The 20,501-nt window shown below is 49.3% G+C and overlaps 1 protein-coding gene across 1 annotated transcript in view; it reads right to left on the reverse strand.

Annotated features, from left to right (window-relative positions):
• Positions 1-20,501, reverse strand: part of GAS7 (growth arrest specific 7) — a gene marked incomplete at its 5' end in the record, with an annotated part of 101,888 nt that overhangs the window by 23,809 nt on the left and 57,578 nt on the right. Inside the window, 4 exons of the mRNA XM_082491967.1 lie at positions 1,799-1,888; positions 10,999-11,052; positions 14,081-14,166; positions 16,619-16,690. Of these exons, the coding sequence (XP_082348093.1) occupies positions 1,799-1,888; positions 10,999-11,052; positions 14,081-14,166; positions 16,619-16,690 (302 nt within the window). The remainder of the gene's footprint in view (positions 1-1,798; positions 1,889-10,998; positions 11,053-14,080; positions 14,167-16,618; positions 16,691-20,501) is intronic.

Below are 20,501 nucleotides of genomic sequence, written 5' to 3' on the forward strand. Positions count from 1 at the left end.
TTTTTTTTTTTAATAAAAAAAGAGAAAGAATTTTTATAGTTCTTTTTAGCTAGCATAAGACTGTTGGGGACGAAAGCAGCGGCCTTGCCTTCCCTTCTGCCTTTCATACCTGGTAACGCCCCCGGGCTGGCTCCAGCAAGAGCGAGCCCTCATGGCTCTCCCTGCCAGGAGAAGGAGGGATGATGGAGCCAGCCCAAGGGAACTGCTGGGGGAGAGGGGAGGACACTGCTGCTCCTTCCAGGGGTAAGACAGCCCTAAACGACCTTTAATAGACTATCAGGTTCAACCCTGATCCGCACGCGGAAAAATACAGCCAGTCTGCACAGGTCTGCCATAAAGCAGGGTAAAACAGCAACATGTTCAATAGATTACCGCCATACATCCCATCTTTCACCATTCATTTCCTGCACAGCCCTTTCTACCCTTCACTCCACTGACTTCAGGGTTGCTACAAGGACTAACAGTCTTCTCCCTGCTGTCTCTTTTCTCTCTCTGCTTTTCCCTATTTTAGAATTTCATTTACTACCCTCTTCCATCAAACAGGCCTGGAGAACACTTCCCTGAGGACTCCAGGTTTTGCTCCAATACCCTTGGTGCTGCACATTTGCACAGAGAAAAATGCCACGTTAATCAAAGTGTGAGACTTGTAGGACATGACACCAGGCGCCGGGCAGCTGAGATAACAGCAGGAGTGGAGTTGATCGAAGAAGGAGGGTGGAAATGGATGACAATGCCGAACAAGAGCAAAGTCCTGGGAAAGGAGCTATGGGACAATAAAAGTTTGCAGAAGAAAGGCAGCTTTAAGTGGAGTTTCACTGATGTGACCAAACCCAAGGAGCCAAGAAGTGACCAAGCCTAAATGAAAAGAATCAAGCAGGGCAGCGACTTCTGTCAGACACTTGCAAAAAATAAGCCTATATGCTTAATGATTTATTGCTCATTGGGATCAGAAGACTGGAAGAAACTGAAGAAACTTTGATTTATTTATTTATTTTCCATGGAAGCGTTTCAATAACCGATAACTGAAAACACATGTGAAATTCGTAAAATCTTCATTGTTGAGGTAGTATTCTGCCCACCCCCCAAAAAACAGTTTTCCAGTTGAAGATTTTTTTCTGTCAGCTCCACTCTTGAAGGACTACCGTATCATTTTAATCTGATTCAGGATCCCAAAAGCTCAAGAGGGCACACACAAAAACACAGCCACTGGAGACTTTCCATGCTGAAGGCTGCATTAAAACTACTCAATTTAAGAGCTACTAATGGGCCTGTCCTTCACAGACCTCATCCTTTAAAAAAGTCATTTATTATATGGCCTCCAGAATATCCCACGGGAGTGAGTTTTACAATTTAGCATGGTTTGTAACTATATGCTTGTTTTAAACATGATACCCCCAGCATCCTTGTGCATCCCTAGGTCTCGTACTCTGGGAAACACTGAAATAATATTCACTGTCATCCACCTTGCTATCCCCCCTCCTGCTGCACAGACCTTTTGGCTGAGGTATTTTTAGATCTGTAGTTTGTCCTACATCCTCCCCATTTCCTAACCAAAACCATTGCCTAACAGCTGACCTTGCCCTTTCTGGACACTCTTCTGACAATTGCCCGCATCTGAGATGGGTTAGATGGTTTCCACCTGATCTTCACTGGCATCCTCAGACTCCCTGGTGCTGCCCTAACGCACTGCATTTCAGCCCAAATTCTCCTTTACCTTGTACCACAAATCAAGCTGTCTGTTCCACTTTTTCGGAAGCTCGGGAGCTGCAATATGGCATGTGGCTGGCTGCCTACTTACCCAGAAATAATCACAGTAGCTCCACTCCGAAGGTTTCAGCAACTGCTGCTCTGGCATTACGTCAGGATGGGGGAAAGTCACACAGTTTATCTGTAAAAAAAAAAAAAAAGAAAAGAGAGTTAGAAGGTAATGAAATGTAGCTGTTGATGAGAAATATGCAAATGAAAGGTCATATATACGCACTTCCAATCAGAAAATCCACAGTGAATGCATGCCAGTGAAGAAAAATTGGTTGTTGCGTGGAAACAGGAGCTAAGTACTCCCAGAGAGCAATTCTGAGCAAGTGGGAGCGTCAGCTCAGAGGAAAATAAACTACCCATTTCACATGAGGAAAACCTGCTTGATTTGGAAAACGCCATGCAGGGAGTTCTCCTAGATCCCTACCAAACTGTGGTAAAAAATCCTGACATGAAACACCCTCAGCACGCTCTGAACACAAGAAATACCGTGGGCAGCAGAGCGCACTGAAGGCACTATGGGCGTATCTCATCAGAATAACTTGGCTATGTTGATTTCTTACAGGATTACAAAAAAAGGTGTTATATCTTCAGCGCACAGCCCTTCCATCTATCGCAGAGACCTCTTCCAATGAAAACAATGCTCACTGCAAAAAGCAACAGGGGCTCTCTAAAGTCAGCTAGCCTTCAATGCACAAAACCCACAGTAATTTGTGAGACAGGACTCATCACGCAGTCTTAAACAAAGGCATAAAAAAGTACAAGTGCTTATTAAGTTATCGCAGTAGAAAATGTAACCTGATGAAGGCACAGTGGAAGTGCAGAGCATGACAGCTACTGCTGAACGTGATGCAGAATAACTCTGGATGCAGTTAAGCCCTTCAGGGGAAGCATCAGCCAGAGTCAGAGCTCACTGCCAGTACATAATGCCCACCTAAAATTTCTGCTAGGCAGGCACGCTAAAAGCAGTCCATCGTATCGTACCTGCAGGTTTGCTGGACACTAAGAGTACCTGTGTATTAATCAAGGAACCAACAGAAATTGGGGATGGAAGACTCACAAATGCAACTGTATGGGTTTTGGAGGGGGTTTTGGATCTGTTAATGTTCACAACAAATCCAAAAACAAAGCTGTGAGCAGGGTTAGCAAAGCTGCACGGGCAGAGCTAAAGGTAGTGCTTGCACACAGTGAATCTGCCTTTGGGCTATTTAGATAGGATCAAAAAGGACATGGCAACATGCTGCAAAGTGCTGACATGGTGTAAACCCACCATGCCAGAGCAACGCAGACAAAGCCTTTAGCTGACACGACGCTGTTCCTGCAAACCCACATTGGCTCTGCTGCCGTCTGCCCATGCTGAAGTTTCAGTTGCTGTCCTGTATGCAATGCAAGAGCTTTCTCCACCCTCCTTCTCCACAAAATCACTATTTCCAGAGCTTGGCAAGTCCATTTCAAAGCAGGACGCCTATGGTATCTCTGGCTATCACCTCAGCTAGATCCTAAACCATGCATCTTCCCTTCCAGCTTCCTTCCAGTTCTCATCAGGCTTCGATCTGATCTGCAGGAGGTTGGAGACCAGGGCTCTCACTTCACCAACACTTTCCAGGCAGCATGAGCCTACATCTCCAGCCACAGGAGATGCAGCCTCTGTCGGACACACAGAGCTGCTGAAAACACCTCCCTGTTCCTTTACGCTCCCATCAGAAGTGCCACACACCAGCAGTTATCAGCTCGGTTCAGAGCAGGATGGCCACATGACAGATGTGCCAGTACTCACCCTTGCCCAGGCACCCTGCACCCCTGCGGCATTGGGGGACATGCCAGGGGACACGCTGGTGTGGTCACACTCAGCTGAGCTTGCCCGTGCCACAGCAATGGGCCCCTGTGTTATCCCAGGCTGACCTCTGTCCCCACCACAGCCTCCAGCATGAAGCCCCTCCATGAGGACCATTTCACTGAGGGACACCTTCTGTCTCTGCTAAAGTCTTCTTCTCCTGCCTATTCCCTGTCAGCTCAGTGATCTCAGGACATCCCTGTAAGCCCATCTTGCCATGTTTTTTTGGTTAGGTTAGGCTACATTTCCCTTCACCAGCTCTAAAAGTCTGTGAGCAGACGGCATCACTGGGAAGCTGCTGAGGCACAGGAGAAGAGCTGGCAGCCCTCCTCGGGGCATAGCCGGGGTGTGTTGAGCCGCCCGCAGGCACTGCCAGACCCCGGAGAGAGAGGCTCAACACCCTGTTGGGAGATGTCCACTCCTCCCACCCCCACCACGAAGTTTCACAACTGCCAGCCCCAATGTCTTAAAAATACCAGCTAGAAACCTTCAGCCAAAGTGCTACTTTCAGGCAGCGTCCAACAGGCACCCACCTGGACCAGCGCCAGTCGGGCGCACAGGGGCTGGCGGAGAAAAGGCTCCGCATCACTTCACTGACCACCGCATCCCATGCCACTGTTGACCATGGGCTGCGCTGGTACCCGGGCATGCCTCTACGCTGTCACAGCCACACGCTGTTTCTCAAGTAACAAAACATATCGTAGTTTCACCTTCAAAAAAAATGAGGTGGCCTCAGAAGCCACGCGCAATTGCTCTGCCACATATCATAGCGGGCCAACTCCTTCCCATATGTGAGCAATGCTGCAGCTCACCCTCCCAGAGCAGGGGAGATAGGAGAACACAAAGTATTGTCAGCGATGACAATCTCATAGGCAACCACATGAAGGGGTGCGGTGTCAGACAGGTTTAAACAGCTTCTGGCTCTGAGGATTTCTGACTTTGATGCTGCATTTCATAGAATCATAGAATGGTTTGGGTCAGAAGGGATCTCAGAGATCATCTAGTTCCAACCCCCCTGCCATGGGCAGGGACACCTCCCACCGGACCAGGTTGCTCCAAGCCCCGTCCAACCTGTCCTTGAACACCTCCAGGGATGGGGCAGCCACAGCTTCTCTGGGCAACCTGCGCCAGGGGATCACCACCCTCAGAGTGAAAAATTTCTTCCTGATATCAGTCTAAATTTCATACTCACGGAAAAAAAAAAAAATTGGGTGACAGCCTCAGGTCACTTGGTTGCCAGCCCTTCCAGCCTCTCCAGACCCTCCAGCCTCTCCAACCCACCCAGCAACTCCATCTCCAGCATCTCCATCCCCTGAAGCCCCTCCAGCCTGGCAGCCTGCACGCAACACTGCCCTTTGCCCAGCCACAGTCTGTGGCTGCCACACACACCTCACAGGTATCCAGGACAAGGTGCCACCTCTCAAGAGCATACTGCCAAGCTACAGGAACTAGGGACTGAGCTCAAGTTAAAAATAGCTATCAGCAGAAGGCAAAAGAGGTAAAGAGACTGTCTGGAATTTTTAGGGAGGCTGGAAACGATTCACATCTCCACATCAGGAGCATCACTACTGCAGTGGTAAAAGGATAAGTTATTCTGGTTTCCACCTGTACCCTTACTGGTGGTCCTGCAGAGAACGGCTAGGAGGCCCCTTGTGGAAACACACTGCTGAGTGGAGTTTTGTGTTGCCCAAGACAACTTTGCTCAATGGAGAAAGGACCAAATGCTTCCCATGAAGACAGCAGTGCTTTCAAAGCCGATTTTCATTGTCACACTGGATAATGAGAAGAGGGGGAAAAGGCACCTCTTAAGACTGGGCATCATCACACTGGGGACAAGGTCAGGGAGGTGACGTGCAGCAGGGAGCACATACAGCGGCATGTGAGTTCCTCCCTGCAGCGTAAAAATTTGCAAAGTAAAACTGCAAGGGAAATTCATATTCCCTGCTAAAAACAGCACCTGTCTCACAAAAACTAAAACTGTGTTGGTTGGAAGCTGCTTATCAACTTTAAGACTCTCCATTACATCATTAATGTCCTGAAGAAACAAACACAGAGACCCTGGAAACGCCCAGGCTTGGCCTGGTGAAGATGTCCCCACTGTGACAGACTGAATGCACCGCACCATGTCCACACACACAGCAGGAAGAGGAACAGTGAGTACCCATGTCAACAGGTGATGACAGTTGGGTTAATTCATGTCTTTTTAAAAGAGTATCATCAAAGTTTTATGAATAAATCAAACATTCTTCATTTCCCAGCAGCTTATACTTAATTGTCTAGAAACGACGCTGAATTGTCTGGAAAAAGTCATGAGGCCATTTGGGTATAGTATCACATTTAAAAGGAATTTGGTGTCAGAATTAAAAAAAAAAATGCAGAAGCTTTTGCAATCTGAAAAAAAAAAACCCAAAAAAAAACAACACCAAAACCAAGGGATTATTTGTGTGGTAAACAGAACTTAAGAGAACTTAACAGTTTTCTACACAAAGTCCCGGAGGGGACACGAAAATTTTCAAAAGTCTAGAAATATTACTAAAAATTATATACAATTGCGTAGGAAATCCTGTCACTCTTTCTTTCCTTTTCTCACCACAGATTTCTTATATTAAACAAGAGCTCTTGGATGAGTATTTCTGAACATTTCTAAAACCTCTCAGTGTTTCCCAGCAGGGAGGAGAACACCGGGCTGGCACTGAGCAGGACCTGGCTACACGCCAGTAGTGGGGTGACGACATCTTGCTCCCCCCCACCATCCTCCCTCTGAAACGCTCATTTTCTTGTTTCTAAAATCAAAGACAGCTGAAAAAAAGCACTCTGGTTTACCAGCTTAGTCCCACTGATGAGTTTTTTTACTGATGCTAAAGAGAGCCAAAGCATCTCGTGACAACCTCCTGAGGTTTAACAGAATTAAACAGCTCTATCAGCAAGGCCCCCTCCCCACGCAAGGGACCACTGCTCTCACTAATCGCATCCCTGACAGCCAGTCAGGCTACGTGCAAGGTCCGAATTCAAACAACAGGGCAGACCATTGCAGTGCTAATCTCTTTCAACAACGCTGACTAGCCAACAAGGCCTGAACAAAAGCACGCAGAAGCTGACTATTACAGCTGTAATTGCCAGTAAGAAACAAAATAAATTAAAACACGTATCTCAGCTAATGATGGGGTCACAGAACTGTGAGCGAAAACAAGGTGTTATGACTCGCATTACATCCACACAGGCTCCACTGGGACAGCCGAGGTGATAATCAGCCTCACCATGATATTAAGTCCTCATCCATCCAGCCTCTTCACTAATAAAAATAATGGCTGTTGTCAGCTTGCAACAAAGCCAAATTAATGACAAGACACCAGCAAAGCGTACTCCAAATATAAGCTGAGCAAACATGCCGGAGGACAGCAGCTTGTCCTTCCAGCTGCTGCTGGACATGAGCAGCACCGCAAAACCTGCGTGAGAAAGCCACCGCATCACTGAGGCTAGGAGAAGGTACACAGCCAGAAGAGATATGCCATGAAAAAACATGGTGACAACAAAGCTCAGGGCAGGGAGAAGATAACCAGACAAGCGACACAAATCAATGCATTTCTCTTGATACGCCTGCTGTGTACTAAACTCGATAAATAGACTAGAATACTTTTGCTTGTACAATGATCATGAGCAAAAGCAATTATACTCTTAGCAGCTAAATATTCCAGCTCTTATTTCCCATGACTACATCGGCAGTGATGGCAAAACAGCCAAAAATGGCTGTTCACATTGTAGGTAACTCTTGATTATGTCTGAGGTGCAAAAGGGTGACAGCAGAGGAAAAGTCACAGGGAGGCGGGTGAGCACACGGGATTTGCACAGGAGCAGAGTGCACGGGAGCAAGAAACTATTGGGTTGGCCATGCATGTTCATTTCATGGATCTCGAAGTCCTCCGGAGGCTTTGAAGCTGCTACCAGCACTCACCAGTAAATGACACATTGCCAAGCAACATGAATAAAACAAGAATAATTTGATCAAGGCTTAGATAATCAACTGCATGTTTATTACATAAGACACTATATAAATAAATGAGCAGACAGCGGGTGAGCTTACGGTGCTGTGCTAAAGTGACTAAAGCGGGGCAACGTTCTTGCTCATTTCTTCAATCTAAAAATGCAGATTTTTCTTCCTGATTTCTGCACATTCATGGCACCTTAAACACCACACAGCTGTGCCAGATTGCCTGACTTCAGTATCTGCTTTACAATTTCAGCCCAGACCCAAAAAATACAACGGCCAACTCCACTAGATGTAACGAGTTCACCTGCCATTTGCGCAAAACAGCCAAATGCAAAGGCTGGTGGAGATCTCAGAAGAGCTCTGGAGCAGACAAAGGCTTAGGCAGTTTTAACTCTACCCAGACAGGGAAGCCCAGGAATGCCTAGACTAGGTAGCTTCAACATCATGAGTCTGTGTGTGGTTTTAGCACTGGCAGGGTGATGCTGCAGCTATGGTACAACAGAAGGGAAGAACAGACAGCTGAAGTCTTGATCGGCAACAAATGCAATTGATGCGCTTCCTGTTTCAAAGAGAAGATTCTGCCAAAAGTGTTTAGGAGCCCTCTTTATTTGGTCTATCTGGAGAAACGTCCAGAGATGATTCAGTCAGTCCCTGCCGAAGCAGGGGATTTCTGAGTTTCTGCCATGCAGCCAGCCCCCAGGCAGAAGGGCAAATGGTGCTGAAGGTGCAGCCACATACTGTGTTCATCACGTTCTGTGAGACGTAGAGCACAGCAGCAGAAAATACCAAGATACTGCATGCAGGCTGCCCCTCCTCCCATCTGCAGGACGTGTTCATTTCTGTGTCCAACATACACCATACAAATGTCAGCATTTTCCAAGTCATGCTGAATCTTGATAAGGCACTAGAGCATTCTTCAGAAAGCCACACTCAGAAACACCTTATCATGAGGTAGGTTTCTTGCTCTTCAAGTGAGACATAGCTCTGTCCCTAAGTCAATATCCCCCTGAACTGTCTCCATTTAAGTCTCCCTCACCTATGGTTGAGGAGCTTCAGCTTTCACAGGAATTCATGGCCAGACAGACAGCTCTTCAGGAATCAGACAGCAAACCATCCAGCCTAAAACTAATGAGTGCACCTTGAAACCCACTGCAAAATCAGCACAGACCACAGACCTGCACTGCTGCTTCCTAAGTGAGCATCAATAATTTGTGCAAGCAGCAGTTTCATAACAGCCTCTGATATAACCCAGCAGGGGTTTCCCTTCCAGAGAAAACAGACCACACAGTGTTGGTAACATTCATTCACCAAAGAGAAAACACCATATTCTTTTTCTTGTTGGGTGCATATAGATGAGAAATAGTCCAGCTCCCACCTGCCTCCAGGATTTCCAGAAGCCGTGCTCCCAAATGGCTATGTGGGTGCAGAGGAGGCAGACGCATTCCGAGGAAGACGGGAACAAACTCCCACCCCTCCGTTGGAGGGCTGATGAAACAGAGACAGCTAGGCTGCAGCTGCCGGTCAGGCTGGACATCATCTGATGTCCACAGTTTGCGTATCACAGGATTTCAGTTTGGGGGGAGGTTTGCTGGACTAAGAGTCCCAAATTTCATCACAAAATTCCCCTCTCAAGAAGAGGTTCTGCCTGAGCACTGCTACAGACCAAGAAAAACCATCTGACAGCAAGCTAAGGACATGCCCTGCAGCTCTGTTATCAACTAGAACATCCCAATGTCAGCTTGAGTGGTGCTGAATAAATATAACCTCCTAGGAGACGGGGGGAAAATTACATTGCTTTACAGTTTACACGCTGTATGAGAATGTTGTTTTTCACAATGCTTCCTTGGTGCAGGCTATGGCTTGGAGCAAACAGCTGTTAAAATTAGCTTGTTTTTGTCTGTCTGATGCATCGCACTTCAAAGCTTCGGACTTCTGCTGGAGAAAGGCACACGCAGTGACCCTGACATAACACACAACACTTTCTTGCTTTGCAGATGCTACCAGATGGCATATGGGCCAGCAAATGTGACAGCAAAAACCACCCTCAGTGAACAGCCTGCGTCCTCACCCCTGTGAGCAGTGAGGTTTTCGGAAACACAAGCACTGTCACTCTTGTGCTGTGCCCTGCAACCCAGTGCGACCCACGCCAGGACCGTGCCTACTCCCTCTGGAGACAACGTTCAGCCCATGGTTTGCTCCTGCCCCTCCGACCCGGACGGGCAGGGGACTGCATGAGGTGGCTCGGACACCTTTCCAGCGCCAGCAGCGTGGCCCTGCAAGCCGTGCAGCTGGATTGCCCAGGACATGGGCAAATCCACCCAAAACAACAGATTTACACTTACTTCAGGGCATACCACTCTCTCAACACATTACTACAACACAGTAACAACACATTTTTCATTCCCAATGACCGATTTTGATAACTGTTTTTGTAAACTGTTGAAGATACTTATTTTTTTTGTTTGTTTTTCCCAGAAAACTGTATCTACGAGTCAATGACTGACGTGCACTGCAGTCAGAGACCCCTGTCCGTGTTCTTTTTTCAACCCTCGTCCCTGTCACCAGAAACCCAGGGAATCTTCAACAGGCTGTGTGGGATAATGTAGACAACCACCTCCTCCTCATAGTAACAGTTAACAATGATGTACAACCTTACATTATTCTTTTCATTCTTGTGGATTTTATACCCTGCCAATTCTTGCAGCTGTAAGCATGTTTATTGCCTCTCCTTTATCACTGCAATTCATTTATCTGCTCATTTATCTTCTTTATTATTTCCTCTTAAATAAACCTGCCTATTCCCAGCCACTTTCATTAATCTGTTTTGATTTCCTTCCTGTTTTCATACATCTGTCCTGCACTTGACGAGTCCAGAAGTGCAAACTGTGTTCCAGATGAGGTCACCAGGCAGACAAAAGATATTAATGTCTGTAAACGTGACACCGAGAACATTGTAATCGAGTCAGTTATACTTAATCTCTAATATTAAAAGCAAATTTAAGACTAACTTCATCCTGAAACCTAAAATCTGTCTACGCTTCCCATCAGAAACCTTCACTTGGGTACTCTGGGACAGAGAAGCACCTTCTGAAACCTCTTAAAGAAGAGAACACCGACGGGACCCCCCGGCCCACCGCACTGCCCCGACCGCGGGGGGGGGGGCGGGCCGGTCTCCCGTTGGGACAGGTCTCCCAGGACAGCCGGCTCACGGGATTCCGCCCCGGGTGGAGGTCCCAAAGCAACCCCGGGCCCCTTACTCACCACTGCTCGGACGCCGGGATTACCGGTGGAGGCTCTGCCCGCCCGCCGCCCCCCCCGGCCGGGCGCCCGGCGGTGCCCAGCACGGAGCCCCCGCTGCCCCCGGCGGGCACCCCCGCCCCGCCCCGCCCGGCCCGGCCCGGCCCGGCCCCGCCGGACTCACCGTCAGGCTGCTCTCCTTGCTCTGCCGCCGCGGCGCCGCCGGGGACCCCGGGGTCTGTGGAGACAAGCGGGGCGCATCGTCACGGCCGCTCTCGGAGCCCAGCATGGCGGGCGCGGGCCGCGCGGAGCGGGCGCTAGGCGGACCCCATGGCCCGGCGGCGCGGCGCGGTTCGGCCCGGCTCGGCACGGCTGGCGCGGCTCGGCACGGCCCGGCCCGGCGCGGCTCGGCTCGGCTCGCAACGGCTCGGCTGGCACGGCACAACCCGGCACGGCACGACCCGGCTCGGCACGGCACGGCCCGGCAACAGCTCGGCTCGGCTCGGCTCGGCGCGGCGCAGCTCAGCGCGGCTCAGCGCGGCTCGGCCCGCCGGGGAGCTGGAGGCGGTGCCACCACCCGGCAGGGCCGTCCCCCTTCGCCGCCGCCAGCCCGCGCGGCCAATGGCGGGCCGGGCCGTGCTGGGCTGTGCCGGGCGGCGCTGCCCGCTGCCAGCCCGGCCGCCAGCCCCACCGGCTGCCGGCCGAGCCCTCGGGGCGGCGCCGGCCCGGCGCTCCGCCTCTCGCCTCCGCCGCGCCGGGCTGGAGCGGGGCGGCCGGCGCTGAGGCGCGGGGCTGCCGGGTCGGGGGCAGCGGGAGCCGACCCACAGCCTGCGAGCGGTCGCTGGGCCGTGCCGTGGGCTCCCGCCCCGCGGAGCCGAGCGAGGCCGGGGGCGCCGCCGACAGCTGCCCCGGGGCTGCGGGCCGAGCTCACGCCTCCGCCCGCGGCCCCGCGGCCGGGCCCAGACGGCTGCGGTTCCGCAGGGTTCTGCCGGCCCGCGGCCGGGCCGCCGTGACCGCCCGGCCGGGCCGCGCCTCGCTGCTCTGTGGGAAGCCGCCCGAGGCCGGGCCCCGCGCCCAGCACAGCCCAGCTCCCCGCTGCTCGCCGTGGTGGCTTTTCCCCCCTTGACCTGTTTCCAAGAAATGTGGCTGAGCTCGCCCAGCGTTGGTTTGCGTGATGGCTGCCACCCAGGTCTAAGAAAGCATCCCGTAGAATGCCTGGAGCTGCCCTGCGGCAGGAGCCCGCCTGTGCCAGGACCAGGCAGGCAGTCGAGGGAAAGCAGCCTGGCATGGCCCAGGACGGGAGGGAAGGCGAGGGGCTGGCCCACGCCTGTGGGAGCTTGAGGGTGTGGAGAGCAGCTTCGTGCTACCAACGGTTCGTGGACCGATGTTTTCCTTAGTAAGGACTCTTCTGCGAAAGCAGCCACAGCTCCCAGGAAAAGCAGGCTCCCAAGCGGGCGTGGGCACAAGCTGCTCTTAGAATTAATGGCACCAGCAGCCACTTATAGATTCAAAACTACTTATAGGTTCAAAGCAGGAATGAAGCCAGGGACTTCAATTTGGAAAAACCTGTAATAAAGGAGCGATGGAAAGACAGCATCACAGAGGCTGCTGAAGTGAACGAGAAAAGTCATGAAAGGGATTTCTGTCAGTCTGATGGTCGAGTCAGCTGAGCAAACCAGTGCATGGCAACGGACTCCTCATGTACCTCAGATGTGAATTTGACCAAAAAGGTGTCTATAAACTTGAGTCAGACTCAGCACCATAAAAACGGAAAGTGGCAAATGTTGCTACAAAGGAAGCTCTGGGGGAGTCAGTTAATCTGGCTTGTGTACCAAGCCAACTGCAAAGACATTGTGAATCAGATACCTTGAGAAATGATTTTTTTTGCACAGGGATTAACATAGCTTTTTTTAAAAGGAGTCACAGTCTGCAAGTTTATTCGGGTTCTCTGAGGGAGTCACAGCAGACGTGTGGACAGGGGTGTCTGGTAATGCACTAAAATGCTTTTGACCTATTTTAGGTGCCCGCATGCTCTGCCTTCAGCCTGTGCAAACTGCTCGGAGAAGAAGCGGCACGGGCAGTTAAGTGCAAGATGTTTGATGTGGAAGGAACAGGGAGTCCAAAGTGCTGGACTGTACCAGGGGAGATGCCTTGAATCCACTGGTGGGGAAGCAAAACCAGAAATGCTGACTTAGCTGAAACAGCATGCACGAGGACAAGGCTGAAGGCTGAAGGCCTAGGAGGATGGGGGGCGAGAAAGTGGGTTGAGGCAATGAGGGACAGTTGGCAGACAACACAAAATTTAGACCGGGAAATAGGGAACATCAGAGGGATGCTGAGAGCAGCAGGCAACCCAGGTCCGCAAGGCAGCAGCCCACAAATCCAGCCTCCATTTTACTGGGAGTATTGAAGGAGCTGCACTGCAGAAGCACTTACCAGTTAATACAGAAATTAAACAGAGAACTCGGGTCTGGTACCATCGGGGGAAAAACCCCAACGGGCAGGGAAGCACAACCCAGCGGGAGTGCAACCCACCAGCTATTCAAGTGTTGCAGTTTTGGCAAGGAGGGAAGAGCTTCAAGGGAGGAGCTGGAAGAGGGCCCTGTGTGGCGTCTGCGGACCTGCAGGGAAGACTCTCCCAGGGACATGAAGGGGTGCGAGAAGAAGTACGGGGATATTTATTGGGAATTCTGACAAACAGGCAGGGGAGACTGGCTGTCGATGGGTCAGCGTCTTGAACGCTAGCCCGGGGTGATGAGATGGGTGAGGCCCAGGCTATGTAAGGCACAGAGGAAGGCCTGTAAAAGGACATGCAGGAATGGATGAAGTAATTGAGAAAAAAGCTTTGGACAAATTCTTTGTGAATACTGTCTTTGGGAGGGAAAGCTGGAGCTGCTAGAAAATACAATGAGATACAGACATGGTCAGAAGCGCAAGTCTGGAGAGAGGACTGTGCTGGAGACAGGCCCAGGCTTCAGGCCGGAGTAGCAGGAAAATTCACAGGGTTGTTCATAGTGACTGAAGTGGCCTGGTGGATTTTTCAGAAAGGAGTGATAGGACAAAAAAATTCAAAGTATCTCGGCATTTTGTACTGCTTTACCAGTTGGACACAATAGACTAACTATTTTAGATGCAAGAAATCTGTGATATGAGTTTCTAAAAGAAAATGCCTTTTGACCCCCTGCTTTGGGGGAATTCCTAAACTTTTTAAGTGAAGACCCATTTATTCTTGTATAACACCCTTTGGCTTTTTCCCCAAAACTTACCTGGGGGTCCCCACTGGCTTTTCGGAGGCTCATATGACCAGAGTCAAGCTGGTGTACCGGTGTCCCAGAGATGTGGTAGCCATTCACTGTAAGAGCAGATGGAGAGTTAGCAGGCTTGCTGCTGGTAGCAAATGAATAATCGCACATTTTAGAAACTAAACACATAACTGAATATACGGATATAAATCACAGTGCCTTTTTTGAGTCATCAGTGCCTCCAGCCTAAGAAACTATGGATGCTTCTCCCCACCCCAACAGGCTGGCAACATGATGTGTCAGCTCCAACCAAGAAAGACCCCAGAACTGGACTCTACAGAAGCTCAGCCCATGGGCCCACTCTGCCCTCAGGATCCTGCAGCAGGCAGTTATCAGGAGGTATGACGGGAGTTATTGAGCAGGAAAAAGAGACCCCCAAACTCAAACCAGTTCCAATAGCGCTGTTTGGTAAAATGATGTGTTTGAAGAAGTAGGCTATACTGTATTGGGTTTGTGTGGCCGGGGGCGGGGGGGGGGGGGAGGTACAGGGTCGCTTCTGTGAGAAGCTGCTTGAAGCTTCCCCCATGTCCGACAGAGCCAAGACAGACCTGCTGCTGGCCAAGGCCAAGCCCATCAGCAATGGTGGTAGGACCTCTGTGATTACAAATTTAAGAAGAGGGAAAAAACTGTGCAACACCAGCAGCAGCCAAGAGAAACAACTCTGCAGATACCATGGTCAGTGAAGGAGGGGGAGGAGGTACTCCAGGTCCCAGAGCAGAGATTCCCCTACAGCCCATGGTGAAGACCATGGTGAGGCAGGTTGTCCCCCTGCAGCCCCTAGAGGTCCATGGTGGAGCAGACATGTGCCTGCATCCTGTGGAGTACCCCACGCTGGGGCAGGGGGATGCCCGAAGGAGGCTGTGACCCTGTGGAAAGCCCGCACTGGAGCAGGCTCCTGGCAGGACCTGTGGCCCCATGGCGAGAGGAGCTCACGCTGGAGCAGGTTTGCTGGCAGGACTTGTGGCCTTGTGGGGGGGGGATCCACGCTGGAGCATTCCATTCCTGAAGGACTGCACCCCATGCAGGGGACCCACACTGGAGCAGGGGAAGAGTGTGAGGAGTCCTCCCGTGACGAGGAAGGAGTGGCAGAGACAACATGTGATGAACTGACTGCATCCCCCATTCCCTGTCCCCCTCTGCCACTTAGGGGCAGGAAGTTGAGAAATCAGCGGTGAACTTGAGCCTGGGAAGAAGGGAGGGGAGGGGGGAAGGTGTTTTAAGATTTGTTTTTTATTTCTCATTACCCTACTCCAATTTGATTGGTAATAAATTAAATTAATTTTCCCAATTTGAGTCTGTTTTGCCCATGATGGTAATTGCTGAGTGATGTCCTTGTCCTTTTCTTGACCCATGAGCCTTTCATCATATTTTTCTCCCCCTGTCCAGCTGAGGAGGGGAAGTGATAGAACAGCTTGGAGGGTACCTGGTGTCCAACCAGGGTCAACCCACCACATATGTAAAAAGCACTGGTTTAATGAAGATGGGCTTTTCATGTCAAGAAAGGAAGCCTTGTAAGAAGTTTATGGTCCATGTATACAGCTGTAGGTTGCTTTATTTTTGGAATATACTGAGCAAAGAATAATGCTCAAAGTAGGGTTAAAACAAGATACACAACTGCATTATAAATCCTTTGGTCACAACAAAATGCACAACCTTCAAGCATACTTCCCACTCAGCTCTGCTGATAAAGAGGGTCATCATTTCAAAAAAATGATGCGAAAAACATCCTCTAGACTGCATTACTTACAGTCAGCTGGCAGCAATGGCCTTTACCTTTAACACTTTTTATTCTAGAGTAAATTTTGCTTTGCGTTGTCTTTCTGCAGTACCCGAAGCTTTTCAGTACAGTTATGCTGTTATACTCTGTTACTTGATTCCCTGCAACTTCAAGTCAGGACAGAGGTGAAGCAGTCAACCCACATGCTAAAATGCTTCACTGGGCACATGTGCTCTGCTTGGAAGAGCTACAGCCAGCCCACGTTCTGCTTTTTGCTTTTTGCTTCCCCTGCCCTGGCAGAAGGTGGGACTGGGAAAGGCAGCCTGTCTTTCCCTCCCAGAGCCGGCAGCCCCGCTGGCTCCCTGTGCCACCCTCTTCCTCTGTGCTCCAAGGAAGGAGCCATCTCAGCTGTGAGCAGACAATTCTACCCACTGGCCAGAAGATGCATCAGTGGGCAAGTAACAGGCAAGAAGAAGTGTTCCAGGCCAGGTTGGACAGGGCTTTGAGCAACCTGGTCTAGTGGGAGGTGTCCCTGCCCATGGCAGGGGGATTGGAACTGGATGGTCTTTAAGGTCCCTTCCAACTCTAACCATTCCATGATTCTTCTATGATTCTATGAAGATGTGTCAAAAGGGAAAGCCCCACCATGTTTACTCTGCTACACTCACATGATTGTGTACATTAAGTATACATCCCACGTGATCACAACATTTCCCTTTGCTCCGCCGAGTGGCAGAGAAGCAGGTTCACCCAATGCAGTGGACAGGCACAGCACCAAACAGTACCTGCAGAACTCTTCTGTGACACAGGGCTCTTTGGAGTCCCAGGTACACTGCTTGGCCGCTCCCAGGTCGTTTCTGTTGAAGGGAAACATCAGTGTAAGGGTGATGGAGGCCTTGCACACACACCAGAGTTAACGTCTATTACACACGTACCAATGGGCCTGACCCTCAGTGTTCTCTGAACCAGGTTCTCACCTTGTGAGGAAGGTGCCTGCACCTCCCTGCACTCCCCATCTTCTCCCATCTCTTTCTGGTGTCCCTCCCCAGCCCTGGCGCCCTTGGCAGCTGGCTGGGATGGTGGAATCTGAGCAGACTGGGAGCTGCACCACTGGTTCTTCCACTGCAGGTCTGCTGCAGGGCCACACCCGGCGAGAAAGCAGAGATAGCAGAGATCACTGCCTGTAAGCTGCTGCCACCATCTGCACAGCCGGCCTTTCCAGGGGGAGCTAAGTCAAGCCCAGCCCCGGGGTGCTCCCTGAAGCCCACAGTGGACAGGCAGACCTGCCCGGCCGCGACAAGCACAGCACAGCTGTGAATGACTCAAGAGATGTGGGTTTAGTGACATATACACAGACCATAGCATTTTTTTTCCCCTCAAAAAAGCTATTTCCCTGGCAAATTTCCTTTTTCCCACTTGTGTCCTTTAGCAGCTGGGATATGCAAATGTATGTCACACCAGTTTTGATACTCAAAAGACTGCTGCTGCTTTTCCCCTCTCAGTTTTTGCTGTAGTTTAACCGTTCTGCTCATTTTCTCAGCAAATGGAAAATTACTTTTGACCACATGCTAAATACAGAAAATTTAATTGCAAAACTTTGTAAAAGTTGCAAAGAGCAGACAGTGGAGTTAGAACAGCAACTTCCGCAGAAGTCTAGCTAGAAAATAAGAAAATAAGCAAGTTAGCGTAATCAAGGCAAAGGACTACTTTGGCCAATTCATTTGAAACTGTCATTCCCCAACCAACAGCCACCTAACCCTGCTGAAGCCCGAAATCCCGTATCTCTCTCAGGATTCTGGATGAATGTGGTCAAGCAGCCACGGAGCAGAAGAGGCAGAGAGAGCCCTTGGGCTTGGGGCTGGCAGTCAGCACTTCCATCAGGGCACACAGGTGCACCCTGTCCTGGGCGGGTGCTCATCTGAGCAGCCAGCATGGTGCTAACACGCTCCGAGAACCAGAAAAGGCCTATTGGGTAAAGAAGGGAGCACCGTTTTATCTGTCTTTGTATATACATTCATGCACATATATACACATACAGATGTCCTCAAGGGTTGTGTTATGTTCCTTATTTCAGGCAAGGAGTTAGGATTATGGATCCCAAATGCAGGGAGGTGCCATCCCCTGCACCTGTGATGCTCAAAGTCTTGAGACGCACAACCTGCTTCCCCTTCGCACCCTTTCTCCCCAAGCCACAGCATGCTTTTGCTTGCAAAGAAAAATACTTCGAGCTTTTTTTTTTTTTGTTGCAAGTGCAAAACCTGGTGGACTAGAAGCTTTGATGAATCATGGGGAAATATTTAAATTTTACTCAGCTTTTTGTGAATTGGGTAGTAAGTTAATAAATTCCATGCTAGGTCAATGAGGAAGAATTGGAATGCGTTCTAACTAAACAGAAGGAAAATCAAATGCTAAGAGTTGTCTTTTATGAGTCAGCTTGTCTTGGCTTAAAATACACAAGTGCACAGTTAATTAAAGACAAACTCTAATTTACATTTATTGTAACACAAAGGTAAACAATAGAATATGCTACCTACGTTTCTGGTAATTTTTTTTCTGATGTAAATTGTTGATTAATGAATAATGTAAGAAGTTGACTTGAAGACAAGTGTTTTAAAGAATGGCTTTTGGATATCTATGTGGAGGGGTTGTGATGTCCACTCAGGCTATGCCCAAGCGCAATCAGTGCGGTAACATGTTTTTGTCAGAACTGGCTTTGACGTTAGCTGTAAAAACAGTTACCTTCCTATTTGGCTTGGATTTTTTTATGCAAGCATGTCCGTCAACAATCTTTTTGCACTTTTGAGATTGTACAGAGGAATGTACCTAAAAACCTACCAAATCAATTTGAAATGTAATGAATTGGTTAAAATTACCAGCTGCTTCTTGTAACTGGTCTCTATTTTGCCTGCTAGCTGCCATGGAGGTGGTGTGGAGTGCCCAATTCTTCCCTTCTGCCATGCAGAAAGCCCAGATTAGTGACTTGAGGGCAGAAATTTTATACCTGAGAGAGTGGTGCCCAGTGGTTAGCATATTTGTGACTACAATCCAAAACACTTGGTGTCTTTACAAGTTTTCTAACATAAAGTGAGTTGTGCACATTGAAAAATAATTTTTAAAAGTCTATAAAAATGCATAAACTAGAAATAATATCTTTTATTGAGTAAGAAATGAAAAGAAGAAGAATGTTTTTAATCCCATTTATTAGGAGAAAAAACAATCTCCTGTGCACTGAGGAGCAGAGGGATGGGTAGGGGTAGCCCAAGCAGGTCGAGCAGGACTGCACTGCTGTAATGCCATCTACTGGAAGCAACTAAATTTACCAAGATAATACTGTAACATTACAAATTTCTCTGCAGCTTAGTCATGATTAGAAGTGACGAGAGCGTGTGTGTGTGTGTGTGTGTGTGTGTGTGTGATTTTTTTTCCCACAACTACACAGAAAAGTCTTGGCAAGAGGTAACACCCCGTTTGATACAGCCAACACAGAGTCTCGTCTTGGAGTACCAAATGCAGCCCTTGATGCTTGGAAAATCAGAAGACTACTTGTAACCCTGTGGTAAAACAATGATTGCTGCTATTATGAATAGATTCAATATCAGACAAGATTTTATATCCCACACGATTTTCCAGAGAGGATGTTGGAGTCAAGCTAAAACCCCTCACTCTGTGAGAGTGCAATTTAGCACTGCCAGACCAACACCGACCGACTGACAAGTTCTGTCCTCCCTTATCAGCCGCATGTTTATTCTTCTATTTAGCGAATGAGGGGGAGGAATAATCAGTAGTTTCCTTCTCACCCTCTGGCCTGCAAAGGAGGTGTGTGAACAGAAAGAAGTCCTGCAGCCCTGGGAGATATCTGGAAATTAGTTACCGAACAGCAAGGCAGTAGAAAGCCGCTTGTTCAAACAGAAATTACGTAGTGAGAGGAAAAATAGTTACAAGACCCAAACTATATGTGCCAACAGAACCAAAGAGGGTTTTCACAGATGTGGTTAAACATTTCCTCCCAAAGGAAAGCGGAAACCTGTGGTGTTTGGGGAAAGAAATTTCACTTTGCATCCGTTTGGCAGAATGAGAAATGACATGATGTGTCAGGCCTTCAGAGAGCTACACACTCCGGGGCGTCATGTTGGTCAAGAAACACAGCTTCTGAGGAGGTCCCAATGCAGGCAATTTTTGTGATCAAAGTGTAGTGTCCCTTCTCCATGAACCCAGTAGCCATCTGAGGTCAAAGCAGCTGCTTTCCAGTCTGAATATACAACATCAGCCAAACATCAGGGCTTTAAGGTCTAGCATAATCCCTCCTGAGTGTGCTTATGTTGCATTCAGGGATGAGTTTAGTACCTCTGCATGGTGTCATTTGCAGTGCTATTTTAGGAGCTAAATGCTCCACAGTTTCATTGGCCAAAGTATGAGAACAGGGCAGAGCAAGCCAGAGGACCTCTGGGTATACTTACTGTGCAGAAACTTTCCCTGCTCTTAAGGATCTGCAGCAGCTACAACATATCACCCAACAACTCGTGCTATCTCATGTCTTTATAAATAGGTTTGGAGGTTTTTTTTTTGTTTTAATGGCAATAAATCTGTAATACTGAGCAGCTCCAAACCCAGTTTCTGCCCTGAATAACGTGGAGCTGTGCGGGCTGCACAGGTCACTCAGACCTTGAT

The sequence above is a fragment of the Vanellus vanellus genome (assembly GCF_965231255.1).
Source record: "Vanellus vanellus genome assembly, chromosome: 17".
Lineage (NCBI taxonomy): Eukaryota > Metazoa > Chordata > Aves > Charadriiformes > Charadriidae > Vanellus > Vanellus vanellus.